Below are 18,789 nucleotides of genomic sequence, written 5' to 3'. Positions count from 1 at the left end.
AAAAAAATGGTACAAAGTATGTTCTTATTTACATAATTACTCTTACATTGTCTCGTTGATTTTTTCCCTGACTTATAAGCACAGTGATGGTATGATATAAACTACAACAAGAAGCACTGGAAAGACTTCTTTACATCCATTATATTCTTTTGAATGACCTTCATATTGAAGATTGAAAAATGTAACGACGTAATTTAGCTGGCTCTCCAGCATCTCAATCCACGAAGAATGATTTTTCTCATTTTGCAACGAAGCCATATAAAAAGTAAAATAACACAAAAAGGAAGCAGACACCACGGCCGATGAACCTTTATGCTATAATTAAAAAAAACACACTATAAATAAATCGTTCTTGGGCGCGAGTTTTTTTCTTCTTCAAAATCCCGCAAAAAAAGAAATCTGATGAAATTCATCGCCTGGGAATTTTCAAAATATACGACGACACAAAACACACGAAGGTTTGGGGAAAAGTGAAAGTGGAGTAAATTTTTTGTAAAAAGGAAACTTTATTTATCATCTCTCACTCGCATCTTATTATCATCTCAACCATTTTCATTAAATAAATTATATTCTTCAAAAAATCTCTGTACAAATTAGAATGTTTCCGTAAAAATAACATTTTTCTTTTTCTATCTCTTGTCTATATAATCTGTTAAAATTTTTAATATATTTTCTGGAATTGGGTGGAATGTTTTAAATGCAGAGGTTTGTCTGGGTTTTGTCCTTAATTGATTTTTTTTTCTTACTGATATGGTGATAAAATTGCTGCCAATTCTTCTTTTCTTTATTTTTTTTTGTGTTTGTGTTTAAAGGGTGGTGGTCATATAGCTGCTCTATTTCTTCTTTGCATTTGGGAGAAAAATATCCATTCTATTTATATTAATTTTTTTTTGCACATTAAAATCACAGACGACAGCATTGTCCCCCAGGGGAAGGATAATATATTATCCATCAATTTGTATTACATTACTCTCATGGGCCCCATGCTGTCCTCGACACATTACCTTTAAATTACCATTTTGGCCCACAATATCTCTCTTCTACATCGGTCTACCTAAAAATTGTCTTTCTCAGCTTTAATATTCCTTGCACAATTGTTAACAGAAAAAAATCTTCTTAAGTACATTCCTACACAACTATATATACGAAATATATTTTAACAAATAAATTCTCTTTACGTTTTACAAAAAAAAATCGCGATAAAAAATTCTCTTCTATAGACAACAATTGACAATAGATTTATTATTTTGTTAATATTTCATATTTACCTATTTAAAAAACAATAATATTAAATTAAATTAACAAATGACAAAAAAAATCACAAAATTTGTGGTCAGACCTAGCGAAAGAAGGAATGTTTCACCTAATATATAGCTTACGTAGTAATTGAAATTAAATTAAATTATAGCGCCGCTTCTTGCCTATTTCTTTACATTTTACAAAATAAATTAAGTAAGATTCATGTGTGCATCATTGATCATGATCAGTCACGGTACTCACTAGCTGTGTTGAGCATCACAATTTCATCCTCACTCCCATCATCCGTATCGGTTATTGGATCCCTTTCGTCATCATAGTAAGGCTGCATTTTAACACCCTCTGCAAAAAAGGAGGGAAAAGAATTCGTTAGAAAGGGTCGAATTGTCTGCTTAATGTCGTTTAATGTGGATCCATTTAAAAGATAATCAGGATTTCTAAAGTCTAAACACTCTAAAAGTTAAGGCAATTCAGCTGTTTTTATTTAAAAATCTCAGATATTATTTAAAGGATATAAAAATAACTTTATTTCCGTCAAACGTTAGAAAAATGAAACGACAAACTCTAAAACAGAAACGTCAAACTCGGAAAATGAAACGTAAATGACGTTAGAATAAACGTCAAAGGTTAAAATAATTAATAAACTTTAGAAAAGAAATACAAAGCGTTAGAATTTAAAAAAAATTTCAAAAAAGACATTAAACATTATAAAAGAAGTGTTAAAGGTTTTGAATAAAATTATTAAACGTTAGAAAAATAACGACTAACGTTAGAACTGCTCAAACAAATCGCCAACAAACTTGTTTAATAAAAACACTCCTTAAACAGATTTCTAACTAAGCTCTTGATTTTATGATCTTAAAATTTAAACAATTATTTCTGAAAACCTTAAACCGGAAGTCTGTCTCTTACTGGTTATTGGCCATTAAACGTTTATATTTTAGACCGATAGGGCCAATTTTTTTAACAAGTTTAAGAAAAAAACGAAGAGTTTTTCAAAACGAACTTCCTGAACTTTTGAACTCGATCAGAGGTAAGTAATAAAAAAGAATTAACTTACTCTTGATTGGGGATCTAAAGAGCTCCGTTTCATCATTGTCATCATCATCATCCTCAAACAATTTCTTCGTGTTATTTGTACGTAGCAGGGAGAAGGAATAATTCTGGTAGTTATTCTTCCTATTCTGCCAGGCAGTGATACAAAATGCCCCACATGCGATTGCAGCCACGCAAAGGAAGCCCGTAAAGAGGATAAAGATCATCCTGGGCATGCCTAGAACACGCTCATCCACTTCTAGGCGGAAGATTATATTTTTCGTAGATTTAAAGGGAGCAACATGAACTGTTCGGGAGTCCTTGATATGCCTGGGAGCATCAACCTGAATGGTTACATCCCCAACGGGAGCTCCTGTTATTTTGTACCCACCAACGGAATCCGTGAATGTGTGAAGATTATTCAGAGTTACTTTTGCATTTGGAATTGGATGATTTTCCATGTCAAGGATAAATCCGGATATTTCTCCAGCTTTCTCTTCCTCCTGGTGATCTTTGTCGGATTTCTGGAGGATAACATTACCCAGTTCGTGCACCACTCCATCTCTCACTGTAACCGGAATGGTCGTCTTCCCGTGGGCTTCGCAATAAACTTCGAGTTTATAGTCTCCAGCTGGTAGGACGATGCGGAAGAATGCAAGATTCGCCGTAACTTTATGCGTCAATTCGGTTCCCTGAATTTTCACCATAGCCTCTCTGAGCTCCTTCCCTTCGTGATCTTTAACATATCCCATCACTCCAGTGTCTGTCAATCGCAAAAAGTTCACCATTCTCTCAAGATTATTCCTCCACGCCTCAGCAATATTCTCCGGCATCTTGCAACATGACACCTGGATGCTGATTAAAGGCACATCGTAGTAGTTATAGAGGAGATTAGTCAATCTCTCAGACACACTCAATTGTTGAGAACGCATTTCTGTTGATGGACATGCCAGGTTAATGACTTTCCTCTTTGTTGCATCAATATTTTGTGCCATTTGCGCATAAATGGGGAGGTGATCCTTAATTTTGGGGTAGTGAACATCACTTCCACCTGATGTGAAAGTTACTGCAAGATCAAATTTCTCATCTTGCAGCATTTTTATCAACATATCGCGCTTTTTGTCCGTTTCAGGACTCAAAAGCTTATCAGCGAGTTCTTCTTTGAGTATTGGATCGCAAATTGATGGGCTAAAGAAGAGAGAAAAAATTATATTTCGTTACGAATTGATCTTTAATTTAAAAGAATATGAATAATGTCCAAACTTACTCATTGTAGTATTGATTGTAGACATCATTAAAGTGCTCCATTATCGGTACAAAGTGCAACACTGTATTGTTTATAAGACGCTCAAGTGGTGGCTCCCCAATGGCATACCCTTTGGTGACATGCCTGGCTAAATTGAGCACCATCTCCCGCCCAATGGGAGCTGAATCAAAGAGGGAAGACAAGATGAGAATGTGGAGTTTCTTCTCTTCAGGCGATCCAATGTCCGAAGTAACTTTTAGTGTGTGATACTGCATACTGATCTCATTGTCACCAGCATCGAGGGTGGCAATCTTGAAATTTGCCGCCTCGAGCTTTTGGAATTCATCATTAATTTCCGCATCGCTGTGATAACGTGTCTTGACAACATTCTCAATGATTCGGTAATCATAGGCTGATGACCAATGCTGCGGATCATCACGCATTAGAAGGAAATCCTTGCGAATGGATCCATTGGCGGGAACTTCAACTTCCTCCAGGACCGCCTCGAAGCCATCTGCTTCGATTGTTACATTGTACTTTCCGGGTAGCAAAAGGCGCCAATAGTCACCGTCTTTGTAGCTCGTGGTGGCATGTTGAATTTTATTTATATAGATCCGGGCACCGGCAACTGGATGCCCAATTGTGCTACGAATAAATCCATGAATACCAATGTGAACTTGTTCCATGTACGTAATGAGAGCCTCTCTATTTTGCTCCCAAAACTTCTCAATCTCCCCGCTGGGTGGGAACTTCTTGCAGCTCACCTCCAGCGTTAATTCCATTGCACCACCTTTCAAATACGACCAATCCTGCATTCCTCCCGTCACACTGTACCACGATGCCCCATTGGTAATGCCCTCCGGGAAGTATTCTGACTGAAAATCAATACACGGCACAGCATTGTGCATCGTTGTGTGTGCATTGGAGTACGTACGAGCGAGATATTTGAATAGCTCATCCTCTTCCGTGGGATTCTGCTGAGTTCTTCTATCACTTCCTGGTGCAAAATCCTTTGCTGAATCGTCGAATGGGTAATTCGCTACGAGAGAACCCCCGTGGAGATTTGCCGAAAGGACAAAAGGAATTGAGAGAGACCACTTCATTACAGCAGCTGTTTCTGGCTCTTGCTTCGTATTGAATTTATTCGTTCCATATTGATCAGGGAAATTCCTATTGAGATCCACACCGTGTGCATTGGCTCTCCCATGAATTTGCAAATGATCATTATCCCGAGAAACTTCATAACCATCCGGATTCATACTTGGCATAAGGTGAATCCTCGTGCCATCCACGAGCTTCGTTATTCTCTCATTTGTTCCATAATTCTGACACAAATACTGTGCCAGGAGAAGCAACAACTCCCTCCCAATTACCTCATTCCCATGCATATTGGCAATATACTTAAATTCCGGAATTCCCGGAGTATGAACTCCCGGATGCTGTGTAATCTCCAACACCCACAAATCTCTCCCCTGCACACTCTTCCCAATGCTGTAGAGATTCGTAATATTGGGGTATGTGCTATTGAGCTCCTGAAGTAGCGCAACCATATCCTGATAGCTGTGATGCTTAAATTCTGCATCCAAAAGGAAACCATTCTTATTTGTATTCTCACGAATTGTAACCGTATGCCGGTAGGCACCTGCAAGAGAAATATAATTCCAATGAAAATCCACACGCATTTTCCCGCGCAAATTGTAAGCAAATTAATAAGGAAATCATAAAAAATAAAACCCAAAGTGCAAAAGATATTCATTTACAAACCCCATTCCTGCGGTCAAACCACAAAATTCACAAAATATTAAGCACTAAAACATTGTTATTTCGTTCATTGTAATTTTTTTAATCAGCAAAATCGTGTGTGTTGAGTTTTATAGCGCCAGAGCCAGTCAACCAAAAATACCACAAATTCTATAAACTCCTCTCGCATTCCATCTCACATGACATCGTCTCTCACAGGCAAAGAATATAAATGAAGAAATAAAATGAAAAGAAAATGATTTTGGGCAATTTTTTACAGTTTTAAATGAGTTTGGATTCTTTTACGAATTTTCTTGGACTAGATCCTTGGCTGAATTTGTCTGGGTCTGACTTTTTAGACTCTATAACTATCCTAAATTTATCAATAAATGCAAAAAAGATAAAATGAGTTTTAAATCTTTTTAAAAATGAAATCTTTTTTGGCATCTAAACTTATATAATAAAAGAAAACACAAAAAAGTTAGGCAGAATCCGTTTTAAGATATTCGTTAGCGATAAAAACAGAATTGAGATTGAATTTTTCGAAAATCATTAATAAAAATTGTATTAAAACATCCTTCTTGACCATAGGAAAAGGACATTTCAAAGATATATAAATCAGCAGTTCTAGGACCTATTCTGAATGATTTACATAATAAAAGAAAAAAAAAACTTTTGCTTTTGAGTAAATCGAAATTTATATTTCAGTTTATTGTAACTGATAAAACCAATAAGAAAAACTTCACAAATATTGAAAATCCTCTGCCCAAAATCGTGAAAATATGAAGAAAAAAAACAGAAAATAAATTAAAAAGATAATGAAAAATTAAATAAAAAACTAAAGCTTATGTGATAAAAAAAGATATATTTACAGAAAGTTTCGCAATTGCTTTATTCCTTTTCAAATTTTCAGCATCCTTTTTGCCTTTTCATAATGAGAACATACATTTCTTGCATTTTTTATTTTTTTATATAATTATATATATTCAGTTTTATTATACATCATCTGTTTGAAAGGATATAGACAATATATTGATAGCAGAGAGTAACAACCACCAAAACATTTTTCTTCATTTGAAATATTTTATGATTATAATTTTTCTTCCACAATGGAGATGATATTTATTTATTAGATAATAATGAATAGAATCTACATAGACATGATTAATTCTTTTTGTATAACATAAGCTTTAGATTTTTCCTTTTACCCTTCTATCCATTAAATCCACTACTTTTAAAATTTGTTGCAACTTTTTTGTTATTAACTGAACTACATTTTTACGTCTTTTTAAGCTATCATGAAAGTATAAACAATACAAAACACAACTCAACATTTTTTTTTGTTCAAAAATTAAACAATGCTATTGGCAAAAAAAATATTACAGATTCAATTTTGACTAGAAATTGTAAATAAAATCTCTAAATTTGTTCTTTTGAACCACAACCATAAAAAAAAATTATTAAAAAAAAACTAGCAATTTGAAATTAATATTGTGCCCAATTGATAAAATGCAATGCTTATTCTAAAATATTACGTTTAAAGTGAGATTTTTATCATCACTGAAATGTGTATATAGGTACTCTATTGTAATAAGCTTAGTTTTACTTTTCAATCCAACCTGAAATTGTAAGTAAGGTGAACTTTTAAATTTTGCGGAATTAATTTTGTGTAATTATTCACCAGGATATTCTGAATAAGTTTAATTTTGTCGTAAAGTCTCATTGAATTAAATAAATTCCTTTTAAATTTGATCAAAAGTTAAAAGAAAAAAATGTTAAAGGGACACTTATTCTGAATATCTCTGTAGTGAAATGTTTCAGACATACAGACATATAAGAGCTGAGTAGCAAAAAAAAAACGAAATACAAGCTGAGCAAAAAATTAACACGCACGTTTTGCAAATAAAATCAGTGAGTATGTAGAAAAAAAATGTATATTAATGTAATTTGCTTGTTGTATGTATCACGGAAATGAGACACTCTGTGTCTAGAAATGGTGTAAAAACTTTCTTTAGCATGTCGAGTGCAGTAGCTACATAAATCATACCCCCAAAAAATGATCAACTAATAAAATAAAAAATTGACAAAAGTGCAAAAAAATGTGTTAGAAAATAAAATCTAAACCCAAAACCACACAAGTGCAAAAAATATTAAACAAATCTACTGTACAATTGTACCTTCAACATTATCGGATGGGTTCAAATTAAAATCTACTCTTGTAGCACTGTCATTGGTGACTAAAACTTCCTGTACAGCACTGGGTTCGTAGCTAGAAAAAAAGAATTACAAAGAAATTGTCATGAATCGACAATAGAAGTCACTCAGTTAGAAAATTCTCTCTTTCTCTTCTACATAAAAAAAAATCATTTGATGATGAAATCGAGCACTCACCCGAAAGCTACAGCTTGAATGTGATGAAGTCCTGGCTTGAGAAGGCGCCAATATTCACCACGTTCCGTTGCTTTGATAGGCTTCTGCTCGTACCCCTGCACGAGGATCTCGGCATTTTTAATGGGATACCCATTGGTGTCTTTGACAAGACCCTGTTGCGCATGAAAAAAAAAAAGTTTGTTTTAGTTACTCCACCATCCAGCACAACCAGCAATACCATTCGCTTCGTCTGCCTTTCACTCACCTTGACACCCATGTGAACCAATTTCATATATTCAAGCAAACTCCGCTTATTCTTCGCCCACTCGCTGGGCAATTTGCTGGCCTTTGGAAACTTGCAGCATGACAATTCAAGCGTGACATCAAAGCAATTCGAGAAGACATAGTTGAAATCCTGCATCCCGCCATTCAATTCATACCAAAAAGCTCCATTTGTCACACCACCCGGGAATGTTTCATTGCAATCCGACCCAGTTCGCATGACAGGATGATTAGATGCATACGTGTAGGCCAACTGCTTGAAGACACCATCGTCAGGTGTTAAACTCTCCGTGCAGCACTCTCGTTGTTTTCTACATCAAAAGCAACAAGTTAAAGGAAAAAGAAATATTTTCAATGTTTTTTCCCCTTCCAACGTGCTTTCAATGCATTTTACATAGCGACAGACAGGCCTCTCCTCTACTGACATCATCAAAAAATTATATTTTGTTGACGTTGAATTGGCCAAGGTCAAAATAAGAATTTCAACGAAGTTTGTAAAATTATCCAATAATTAATATAAGTGCTGTTATTTCAAAATTGCAATATTAAATATTCTGCTGAATAGGTCACTTATCAATCATAGGATCGACTGGAAAAATAAATATCTGCTACTCACAACTCATATAAAAATCAAATTGGTTCAATCCCGGATGAAAATTCCAAAGAATTCGAAAGATTTCATTCGTTTTTATTTTTTGTTCGGAAAATCTCCAAACAAGTCTAGTATTAAGGTAGAAATTATTATAAAAGACTTTCTTAAACTAGAACATGTTGTTTAGGTAAAAACTCACAAAAATTTTGCTCTGTTCTCATTAAAAACATCTGTTTCTTGATCAAATATGTAAATAAGGCACAATTCTGGGCGATTTAATATTTAGTTTTCATACATAGTTTGAAAAGCTTTAGCTCAGTTTAAGCAAAACAGAGACTTTTGGGAAAATTATAATTTTATTTTTAAAGAAAAGGAAAAGAGAAGGTGTTAGTTAAAATGGTCATAGACTTTTTAACCTAAACTTCTTTACTAATAACTTCTTTCTATTTTTTTAAAATTTTATTTTAAGTTAAAAAAGGAGATTTAGGATGAATTAAAATGGTATAAGATGATAAAAAGTCGCAAGCTAAGGAGCTGTAAAAGTTGTTCATTGGAATCGAACCTAGTTATTTGATAGTTATCGATACGCTTTTATCGTCTAAGGCAACGTACGATTATTTTGTAAATTTAAGGAATATTTAGAAATTATTAAATAAGCTAAATTAAATAACAAAAAAAAATGATTAAAATTAGATATTTTTGTTTAAAGAAATAACTTTTTATCATCAATCCTAATTATTTGAATTTTTTGAGCAATTTGTTCCTATAGAGTTTTCATAATTAACGAACTATCCTTTAACATTTTTTTTGCAAATACAAAAATTGCCATTATGAGCATTACAAGAACAACATTGTGGCGTGAAAAAATGATTTTTTACCTTGAGATTTTTTCACATCAATCAGCATTGTTTTGTGAATTCAAAATGTTTTTCTTTGCAATTTGCTTCCAATTGAATTTTTCTAGTGAATTTAGAATTTAACTAGATCTGTTAAGATCTCCTTTGATTGTTACAAAAACCAATAAAAAATTAGGTTTTAAATATGTCTTTCTATGATTTTTTTTAAATCTAAGAAAAAATATTTTTCGTCTATGGTGAGCATAATTACTTATTAAATGTTAAATTCAAACAATATATAGGAACTCAATAACATTTTAATGCTGAATTCTAAAAAAAAATATGAATAAAATGAAGCTGGATTTACCAAATTTTCGTCACACATCACATGAATTATGTAAAAAAAATTCCCATTCCAAGCTAATGTCTATAAAAATGCAAATATGTATGAATAGACTATGAATTATTTATCACTTTTGCTTTTTTGAAATATATTTTTCATAGTTTAAAAAACTATGCCTATATACTTTACAATGCTAATTTTTTTTAATAAAAATAAAAGCAAAAATTAAGGCAAAATTTACGGAAGGAAAATTAAATTTTATATTATTCATGAACCCAACATTTCAATGAAACAATAAACATCTAACATTTATACTTCATCTAAATCTCCAACAATATACCAGCAAGATTTTCTTGGGAATTGTGAGAAGAGAATTATTTAATTGAGGAAAATTAATGTGGCATATCTGTGTGATGATTCATTCAGAGGGTATACCGCGCACGTTTTAATAAGATGTCTAAATCTTTCAGCAGAATGTCTTTCTCCCATTGGTATTGGTTGAATGATGAAAAGCAAGACTGGGTCAACGAGTTTTCTCATATCATGCCTCTCATGTATAGTTTATGAATAAATTATGCATTCTTTCCCCTTTGGCGTTTTGATTGCATATAAATTCCTATCCCTCCTGGGTGGAAAAGCTCCTTCACACAGAGACTGGACAAATTTGCTGCGAGCAAACCGCACAACGTACAATTTAGTCTAAATGTCCACGCTGCTGTATCAATGTGATTACCTACTATTGACTCTACTGATACTTTCGCCCCTCTCTTAAGCACTATTTATACTACCTATACCTTTTTAGCTGCTAAAATACAACGCATTATGTAATGAAACGAGTTTTTCGATGATCTCTGTACTTCTCCTTCGACTCTCTTCGACACACAATTCATAAAATCTTTCTGCTTGAATTTTAAGGTGTGTGTTTGGGTCTTTCTCTCTCTCAGGCCACACATTCTAAATTTTATTTTACACCCAGTCAACACCACAAGTTAGAACGTGTTGCATTTCCACGGATAGTTTTTATTCTCTCTCTTATATTTATGTGTTTAAAAAAAACCTAACACACAATAGCCGGAAAAAATCATTTAGAGACTACACTCTCGTGCATTTTATAGGTAACAGGTGATTATATTATATTCCTATTGAGAAGTTGTGTTGTGGACGAGGTTAATTGTTTTTGAATATACAAAAACATACAGACAATTGTAATTAATAGATAGGTACACCACACACTCTGCCCAGGCGTTTTGCCTGTGTGATGTACCGCAAATTAGAAAGTGCAATTGCTAACCATTTTGTGTGGATGTGACAACATTTTTAGAGTTATTTGTGTCGTTGGACCGGGGAGTGCCTAAAAGTGGATACAAAAGTACTCACATGGAATTATCGTAGGGATAACTCGCCACAACTGCACCACCGTGAAGATTTGCCGATAGAACAAAAGGTGAGTTGAGGATCCATGTCATCATTGCCACAGTCTCAGGTTGGCGTGTCATTGCACGAAAATGCCTCATGAGCGATGAATCGAATCGATCGGGAAAATCGCGGTTCAGATCGACACCTGCTGCATTATTTCGTCCAAAGTAGTTTTCAGGTGATTCGCAGCTTCCCTCCTGCACAATGCGTTTCATTTGAACAACAAAAAAATAGTCAATGAGTGCATAGCATAGGAAATCACATGGATGTGTGTTTATTTTGAGACTTGAAGTACTAACGCATCGCGCTCTGATGCAATTTCATCAGCAGTGAAAGTTGATGGTGTGGAATCTTGATTACAGACCTGTGCACTACGTTGTGAAGCACTTGTTTTTTATATATTCCAGTGAGAGTACAGTTAGATAGTGTCGAACAATACCCTCTGTGATTTTATTGTCGTTGTTTCAACAACAACAAAAAACGCAAATTACTTTTATCATTAAAATTCACTTTAGCTCAATTCTATTCAGGGATTTTTTTTATCATAAAAGGAGTGAAAATTTAATTGCAAAAAAAGAAGTTGTAATGTCAGCTCATTCCTTGATATCAAAATCTAGGGGTCATCATTCGGTTAAAGATAAGAAGTGTGCGATGTAATAAATAATTCTTGAAATGTATTTAGAGCTGCTGGGGTAGACTGTAACTTGTAAGAATTGGGGCAATCCTTAAAATCTGGTTTTGGACAAGCTAGGTGTGATAGGTCCTTAACGTATTAAGCTCCTTTCAGTCTTACTCAACGTTGTGTGCAAATATTTTACAAGAAAAAGCCATAAAGTTTAAGTCCAATAAAAATCTATAAATCTACTAAACCAGTTTATGGATTATATCGTTCTTTGACTCTTTTTAATCTTTTAAATCATTTCGTTTATTAAGAAAATAATCTAGAAAGAAAGCAAAAGTTGAGATAAGAAACTTGCAATAACTAGATAAGAAAACCAGCTGTTTCTCTTGAACTTATTGCAAAATCTACGGGAAAGCTCTGCAAACAAATTGTGCTTTGTATGAGCTTTCTTCTGCCCTTATCAGCAGCATGGTGAATTTCTATTTTTGGTTTTTGTCATATCCGGGGCAAGATAGAGTAGCCCCATGGGAAAAAGTGCCCTCGGGCCACACGGCCTTGTTTTTTTCGCCTCACATCACCTTCAGAGTGCAAAAAAGGACTGTTATCTGTCCCAAGTGACCAGAAAGAGGAGGAAATATTGATTTTTCTCGTGTTATCAAAACGGAGAAGCAGACGACGACGGTGATTGACGAAAGTGCTGGTATGACGTGGGTAGTGGGAGTTTTTGGGTGGGCGTAGTACTGTGTGGATGTGGGTGGGTGGTAAAGTGGAGCGCCCGCGGGTAAATCAGTGAGCTTTTAAGGAAGCAATTTTTTCTAAAGCAATTTCTCAGAGAAATCATCTTCTCTGCATGATCAATTTGTTGGTAATAATTCTGATGTGAAAGAGAGCAGTTTGTGGCTCCCAGCAGGTGGCCATAAGTGCTCGACTTACCTTTGAACGTTCGAAACCATCTGGATTGAGGGAGGGCATGAGAAAAATGTCCGTCTGATCCACGAGCTTCGTAACTTCGGGCACAACGCCGTAGTTGGTCAGCAAGTACTGCGCTAAGTAGATTAGCATCTGTCTGCCAACAGTTTCATCGCCGTGCATGTTGGCGACATACTTAAACATCGGCGTCAGCAGTGATCTCTTCCGAACGTTCTTGTTAATCTCGAGTACAGTGAGCTCCCGTCCTTCCACGGATTTTCCAATTGAGTGCACCTTTGCCATTGTTGGGAATTGCTTCTGGAGGTGCGCGAATAAATCCTCAATCTCATTTGTGCTGTGGTAGTGTGGTTCCGTGAGGAATTTCTCATTTTCCAGGGGAAAACCCTGTCGCTCGTTCTGTGTGGATCCATCACAACATAAAATCCACAATGACGTGCACAGCACAAAATTAAGTACAACACTCATTCGACGGAGCCCCATTTTGTGCAGCACGCTCTCTCACTGGGTCTGCCGCCCCGGGGTGGCCTCACACAAGGTTTTTGCACTAAAAAACGGACGAAAATTGCCCTTTTTCATTCACAGCACGCAAAAATCGACTACTCAAAAATTCCACTTGTCGAGGAGATTACGCTGTTTGCAACACCACGTATCGCATCTATTGCACAGCAGATACGATATTTGCTGTTGCAGGAAGCGATTTGGAACTCCAATTTTCCCTACCAGAGTGCGCGCAAAATGCGAGTGAGAGTTACAACTACAAAGGCAATTTCTGCGGGAAAATTTTAAAAACTGATTTTTTTTTCAATGAAAAACTCAATTTTTTGTGACTCTAAAAGTGCTTAGGGGGTCCCAGGAAGCTTTAGTGAAAAAAATTGAGCCCCAACTCGAAATAATTTTTTGTGGAATTTTCTCGTTTTTTTTTTTATTTTGGGCGCGAATTTTGAACATTTCTAACCGCTGATGTCAATCGAAACGGCGTCGTCTTGTAAGGACGAAAACACAATTTTCTCGTGAAAACTTGGCGGAAAATGCAAGAAAATTGCGAAAAAAAATCAAAGGCACTTGAAACATGGGCTGCCAACATGAATGAAACATTTAAAAGATTTGAAAATCTCCCGCGTAAAAACGATGAAAAAAAACGGTCAAAAAAGAAAAAACTCTGATATAAAAAGAAAATCTCCGATATTGCATTCCATCGCGTCTCATCAGAGGCAATAAAAGCACCTCTGTGTTTTTTGTCTTATCTCTTATTGACATTCGATTGAGTCAATTGAGTATGTATTATTTTATCGCAATGTGCTCCTGCTATCAGGTCAACTGTTAGCTAGCTAGAGCAGTAGACACTGAAACCACACTGACCGCAAGAAAATTTTCTCACACTCCTCATCAACACACTGCTCTATGTTATAAGGAAATCAATTCACAGTTCCAATTTCCACTCTCGACAGGTTGGTGCGAGCTGTGGTGGCAGCACAATGATCACGGACGACGAGAAACCTCTATCAGTTGCTGATATCAAGCGAAGTCTTTTTCAGCGAGGGCTTACGGATCATCAGGTAAAAAAGAGCACGAGAAAGAAAAATAAAATCAGTATTTCTTATCAATAACACCCACACTCACGAATTTTCACGCAGCTCCTCAAACCAGCAGTGCCAGAGAAAAAGCCCTCAGTGGTGGAGAAGCGTCGTAGTCGAAGTTTTGGGGATATTATTGATTTTGAGAGGGAACAACCGAAAGGTATTCAGCGCAATGCAAGTTTTCGCATCCAGAAGCCAGTGAGTCTGCAGCAGCAGAAGAAGGATCTCCTGGTGGAAATAAAGGCGCGTCTAGAGAAACGTGTGAATCACCACGAAAAGAGTACGACGCAGGCAGACCAGGCAGAGGAGGGGATAAGTGAGAAATGTGAAGGCGCGAATGGGAAAGAGGCTACAGGTGTGACATCACCTGAGATAAGAAAACGCTATTCGCCAGTTTACACAAGAACACGAAGTATCTGCCGATCGTCGGACACTTCATCCCTGTATTCGAATAGTTGGCGCAATAGTGCCAAAGAAGAGATGCAGGAAGTTCCGGAAAAATCCACAGAGCAGGTGGTTGTGGAGGAACCCAAAGAGGAATCCAATCACGTTGTCAAGAGAGATTCCACCAATCCAGCTAGGAAGTCTGTCAAGAGCCTCTACTCACCCAGTGATTTCCCCCATTTGGCGGGCTTTCAATTTGATGTGCTCAAGAGAAATTCTTCAGTTCCCAAACTCACATCACCCCATAGAAATACCTACTCTGCCCATCCTAGTTTGTATTTCATTGAAATTGACGCTGGGAGTGATACGTCGGATGTGGGGAAATCATCGTCAAATGTTAAAATTAAGCGTCACACCAGCTTAAGACAGACAATCAAGAAGAAACTCCAGAAAACATTTAGTCAGCATTCAGTGCCATCAACCCTACAAAATGTTCCCAAAGCTCCAGGGACAAATATCCCACGATTCGTGGTGTCCTGTGTTGAAACACTAACGAAGAAGGAGCTCATTGGAACAGAGGGAATTTATCGATCATCCCCATCGCAAATGGAAATCCGAAGAGTTGTAAAACAGGTAAGAATGAAGCAATTTGGTTTAGAAATCTTCTTCTTAAACTTTAATCTTATTCTCATATTAGACTCAAAAAGGCAACTTTGACATCCTAGAAGAGCTGAATGAGCCGGCTTTGCTGGCGGGTCTCCTCAAGAACTTCTTTTTCTCACTTAAAGAGCATTTAATCAGTGAGGAGACTTTTGAGAGGCACTTTCCCATCTATCTGAGTGATAGATTAATTGAGGAGGAATATCTGGATCGTCTCAAGGTTCTAATATTAGACTTGGATGATATTGCATATGACACACTGGCCTATTTAATGAGGCATCTCCGAGAGTAAGTGGATGGGCGGGATTTATTACAAAATAGATCAGATTTAGCAATGAAAAAATAATTTATCTCTTGCAGTGTGGCAGATCTGAGTGAGAAGAACCTAATGAAGGAATCAAATTTGGGTGTTGTCTTCTCACCGTGTCTTTTCACAAATTGCGAAAAGAAATCCAGCACAATTGATTTGCTAAACTGCATGGGACTACAAGCCAAAGTTACGGAGTTGATGATTGTGAATTATGATGAGTTGTTTGGGGATGAAACTCCAAGGAGTGCACCTGAGACTCCGATCAGTGCCATAGATATTCCAGCAGCATCTTCGAGGGGAACTCCCGAAAGGACAGATGGGGAAGCTGGGCAGAAAAGGCGCGAAAACATGAATGTGAAAAAGGCAAGGAGGGCACGCAGCAAGACAACCTGTGTTCTTAGTTGATACTTTTCACACCATAACTAAAAGAAGAAAAAAATTATGAGAATTCACTTGCTTGTACATAACACAATGGTTCAATTACATTAGCAGCAATGTGGATGTTTTTTATCATCACACATAGAAAACAAACACCCTCTGAGTAAGTTCTTTTCGTGTCCATGATCGCGTCGACCGACTCCATATCACATCCACGCCATTGATAACACTTTATCATCTCAACTAACATTGCAAATGAGTAAGAAGGGAGATTGTAAAGCAAATGTTCCTTCAGTTCTCCGACTTTTACGACAGTCTTTGGATATATTTCAACCAATATTTTTGCACTTTGTTTCTTTCACATTTACTTTTTGTACGAATTTTGTTGTAATTTTCAATGAGTGATAAAAAACCACGAAAATTGAGTGATGCATTTTCACGGGGGAAGTAAGTGTCATCTACGTAGCACCTTATTTCTTTGTTCACACCGATTTGAAAAGCATTATCGCATTTCTAATATGATATGATAAGTTGACTAACGTACACACATTCCTACTCCCAGGAGCAGCGGACAATCTATAAGAAATCAGCATTACCGTAGCAATAATGACAAATATTCCAAGATTGAGGAAAATTCATCAGATCGTTCATCACGATCGCATTCAAACCATTCAAATCAGAATAAGACCCTGCAGAGATTGCAAAGTCAAAAATCGGAATTCCAAAGAATGAGCTGTGACATGCTGAAAGCCCAGGAGAAGCTCCAGAATGAGTGTGCGCTTCTGCACAAAGAAAATCAAGAATTGAAAAATCTCCTTGGAGAGAGGAATGCGGAAATTCAGGAGTTGACGCTAAAACTGGAGGAACTGCAAAACAGCAAATTGTCCAGCAAGCATTCGAGATTTTTCAGTTTGAGACACAACTTTCAGAATATCTTTCAGCGAAGACGCACAAAGGATGAGCTCGTTAGCAAAAAGATCCTCCAAAGTATTCCTGAAATCGACGAATCAGACGGACAAATATCTAATCAATCTTCAATCTTCCCAACAGATGAACCCAATTTCAGGACAACACTCGAGAAAATGGAAAAAGACACCGACTTCAGGAATGTCCCGCGAGTCCTCGTAGAAGCTGTGAAGGTTATCGAAGCGAATTTCATGAATGTAATCGGTCTTTATAGGGTATCCGGGAATTACGCCATTGTACAAGATATGAGATTTCATGTAAGTACATTGTGAATAATTTTCCCAGAACTTCGATAAAAAGAATTTAGAAAGAAAAATAAAATAAAATAAATTTTATACAGATAAACAGCAATGACTACGAAGCATTGCGAAAGCAAAAGGATCCCCACACAATAACTGGCATTATAAAGCTCTTGTTCAGGGAACTTGAGGAGCCACTAATATCCCTCAAACATCTCGATTTTCACATTGATGACAGCAATTTTCTCGCCCTTAGTCGAGAATATCAAATAAAGCAGGTTCTAAGTCTCGTAGAAACCCTCCCACCTGTGTACAGAGACACGCTTCAGTTCTTGATGAAACACCTCAACAAGTGGGTGCAAAATTTATTATAATTAATTTTCACAAAGTAATTTTTAAAAAACACGATTTTTCATTTTTTTAACAGAGTCATCCACTTTCAAGGGAATCAAAATAATGCCCATTCACTGTCTGTTGTCGTGGGTGCATGCATCTTCTATGAGCTGCTCTCTGATGTTGACTTTCACATGAACTTGGCTAAATGCACCGTTTCCAATAAATGCATTGAAATTATGATTGAAGATTATTCAGCAATATTTGAACAAGTGTAGTTACCAAAAATAAGATAATAATTTTAATAAAAAGTAAGAAAAAGAATTATTAAATTGAAAAGTTTTAACCACACCTATTACAAAAAATTATAAGGTTTTGCAACGGAACTAAGAATGGACTTAAGGTGACTACCGGTGACTACATCATCTAAAAGCTTAAAAAGTTAAGATTTCAAAAGAAATTACATCCAGGCCAAAAATTGCATACTACAAAATTTTTAAAAGTTTTTTTTTAACTTTTAAAAAAATCGACACGCCCGAAGATTATGAGCCATACTCCTGTGTTAAAAGATAGGAATATAGTTCATAATCTTCGGGCACGTCGAAATGTTAAATGTTACACAAACTTGTCAGTTTGAAAACAAATTTTAATTGTAAAAATAATGAAAAATGTTCTTAAATACCTACTACAAAAAAAAGTTTCAAAAATTGTTAAATATTATGAAACTGCAGTTGGTTTAGTTCAGTAATTTCTAAACATTTTAAAAGATTTATTCCGAAGCCGATATTTTATAATCCTTTTTAGATATTTTTTTAATTAATTAAAAGAGAATTTTGTCCCCTCAATACATTCATTAAATAGATTTCAAGTTATGGCCCAGCTTTTGTTAAAAAAATAGTTAAACCTAAATAGAGCTAGAATTTTTTGGAACTATATTAATGATTCATTTTAAAGATTTTAAAATTATTTTTATCAATGTTTTTTTATGTTAAATATAAAGCTGATTCCAAACTTAAAGAGGTCACTACTCTAGGCTGCACTATCTGTACTCTTTACTTAGCGGAATTTGACTCAAAAAAAGCATATAGTAAGTTTTACAGGTTTTACACGATCCTAAAATTATTAGAATTTTCTCAGAGCTGAGAATCGGATTTGGTAGGTAGGAATTTATTGTGCATAAAACATCCATAAATTAAAATAATTTAATATGCAGAGTACTTAAACTTAAAAAAAAATTGTACATCGCAGATCTTTTATAGCTTAGAGAAAAAAT

The 18,789-nt window shown here is 35.6% G+C and overlaps 3 protein-coding genes across 7 annotated transcripts; 2 read left to right on the top strand and 1 right to left on the bottom strand.

Moving 5' to 3' along the window:
* Window positions 1–486: 486 nt before the first annotated feature.
* Window positions 487–13,335, bottom strand: LOC129796973 (carboxypeptidase D). Of its 2 annotated transcripts, XM_055839150.1 has the most exons (8): window positions 12,673–13,331; window positions 11,079–11,314; window positions 7,914–8,241; window positions 7,670–7,821; window positions 7,456–7,547; window positions 3,560–5,180; window positions 2,318–3,480; window positions 487–1,599 (listed from the first exon to the last, which is right to left on the bottom strand). In XM_055839150.1, exons 1-8 carry the CDS (start codon window positions 13,147–13,149, stop codon window positions 1,484–1,486), a joined length of 4,185 nt encoding a protein of 1,394 aa, XP_055695125.1. In that variant the 5' UTR covers window positions 13,150–13,331; the 3' UTR covers window positions 487–1,483. The 2 variants fall into 2 exon arrangements, with proteins under 2 accessions (XP_055695125.1, XP_055695126.1); XM_055839151.1 differs by lacking the exons at window positions 487–1,599; window positions 2,318–3,480; window positions 3,560–5,180 and adding an exon at window positions 6,146–6,897 and having other exon boundaries at window positions 12,673–13,335.
* On the top strand, window positions 10,536–16,131 carry LOC129797009 (rho GTPase-activating protein 21-like). Of its 3 annotated transcripts, none has more exons than XM_055839236.1 (5): window positions 10,536–11,145; window positions 14,118–14,225; window positions 14,304–15,263; window positions 15,328–15,578; window positions 15,651–16,131. In XM_055839236.1, the coding sequence occupies exons 2-5, from the start codon at window positions 14,145–14,147 to the stop codon at window positions 16,003–16,005; spliced, it is 1,647 nt and encodes a 548-aa protein (XP_055695211.1). In that variant the 5' UTR covers window positions 10,536–11,145; window positions 14,118–14,144; the 3' UTR covers window positions 16,006–16,131. The 3 variants fall into 3 exon arrangements, with proteins under 3 accessions (XP_055695211.1, XP_055695210.1, XP_055695209.1); XM_055839235.1 differs by lacking the exon at window positions 10,536–11,145 and adding an exon at window positions 12,870–12,972; XM_055839234.1 differs by lacking the exon at window positions 10,536–11,145 and adding an exon at window positions 13,490–13,943.
* On the top strand, window positions 16,028–17,848 carry LOC129797036 (rho GTPase-activating protein 15). Of its 2 annotated transcripts, none has more exons than XM_055839278.1 (5): window positions 16,028–16,141; window positions 16,541–16,965; window positions 17,029–17,201; window positions 17,285–17,535; window positions 17,611–17,848. In XM_055839278.1, the coding sequence occupies exons 1-5, from the start codon at window positions 16,095–16,097 to the stop codon at window positions 17,792–17,794; spliced, it is 1,080 nt and encodes a 359-aa protein (XP_055695253.1). In that variant the 5' UTR covers window positions 16,028–16,094; the 3' UTR covers window positions 17,795–17,848. The 2 variants fall into 2 exon arrangements, with proteins under 2 accessions (XP_055695253.1, XP_055695252.1); XM_055839277.1 differs by lacking the exon at window positions 16,028–16,141 and adding an exon at window positions 16,310–16,425.
* The last annotated feature ends 941 nt before the right edge of the window (window positions 17,849–18,789 follow it).

This window comes from Lutzomyia longipalpis, chromosome 1, assembly GCF_024334085.1.
Source record: "Lutzomyia longipalpis isolate SR_M1_2022 chromosome 1, ASM2433408v1".
NCBI classification, from domain to species: Eukaryota; Metazoa; Arthropoda; class Insecta; order Diptera; family Psychodidae; genus Lutzomyia; species Lutzomyia longipalpis.
This window is presented reverse-complemented; position numbering and strand designations above follow the sequence as displayed.

Bases quoted from the DNA above. Each gene is read 5' to 3' on its own strand.
- LOC129796973 (XM_055839150.1), bottom strand. From the start codon at position 13,149: ATGGGGCTCCGTCGAATGAGTGTTGTACTTAATTTTGTGCTGTGCACG. The intron at 11,315-12,672 runs GTAAGTCGAGCA...CGCATTGTGCAG, and splicing joins ATGGTTTCGAACGTTCAAAG to GAGGGAAGCTGCGAATCACC. The intron at 3,481-3,559 runs GTAAGTTTGGAC...TCTCTTCTTTAG, and splicing joins TACAATCAATACTACAATGA to CCCATCAATTTGCGATCCAA.
- LOC129797009 (XM_055839236.1), top strand. From the start codon at position 14,145: ATGATCACGGACGACGAGAAACCTCTATCAGTTGCTGATATCAAGCGA. The intron at 15,264-15,327 runs GTAAGAATGAAG...TTCTCATATTAG, and splicing joins TCCGAAGAGTTGTAAAACAG to ACTCAAAAAGGCAACTTTGA. The intron at 15,579-15,650 runs GTAAGTGGATGG...TATCTCTTGCAG, and splicing joins TTAATGAGGCATCTCCGAGA to TGTGGCAGATCTGAGTGAGA.
- LOC129797036 (XM_055839277.1), top strand. From the start codon at position 16,376: ATGAGTGATAAAAAACCACGAAAATTGAGTGATGCATTTTCACGGGGG. The intron at 17,202-17,284 runs GTAAGTACATTG...AATTTTATACAG, and splicing joins TACAAGATATGAGATTTCAT to ATAAACAGCAATGACTACGA. The intron at 17,536-17,610 runs GTGGGTGCAAAA...TTTTTTTAACAG, and splicing joins TTGATGAAACACCTCAACAA to AGTCATCCACTTTCAAGGGA.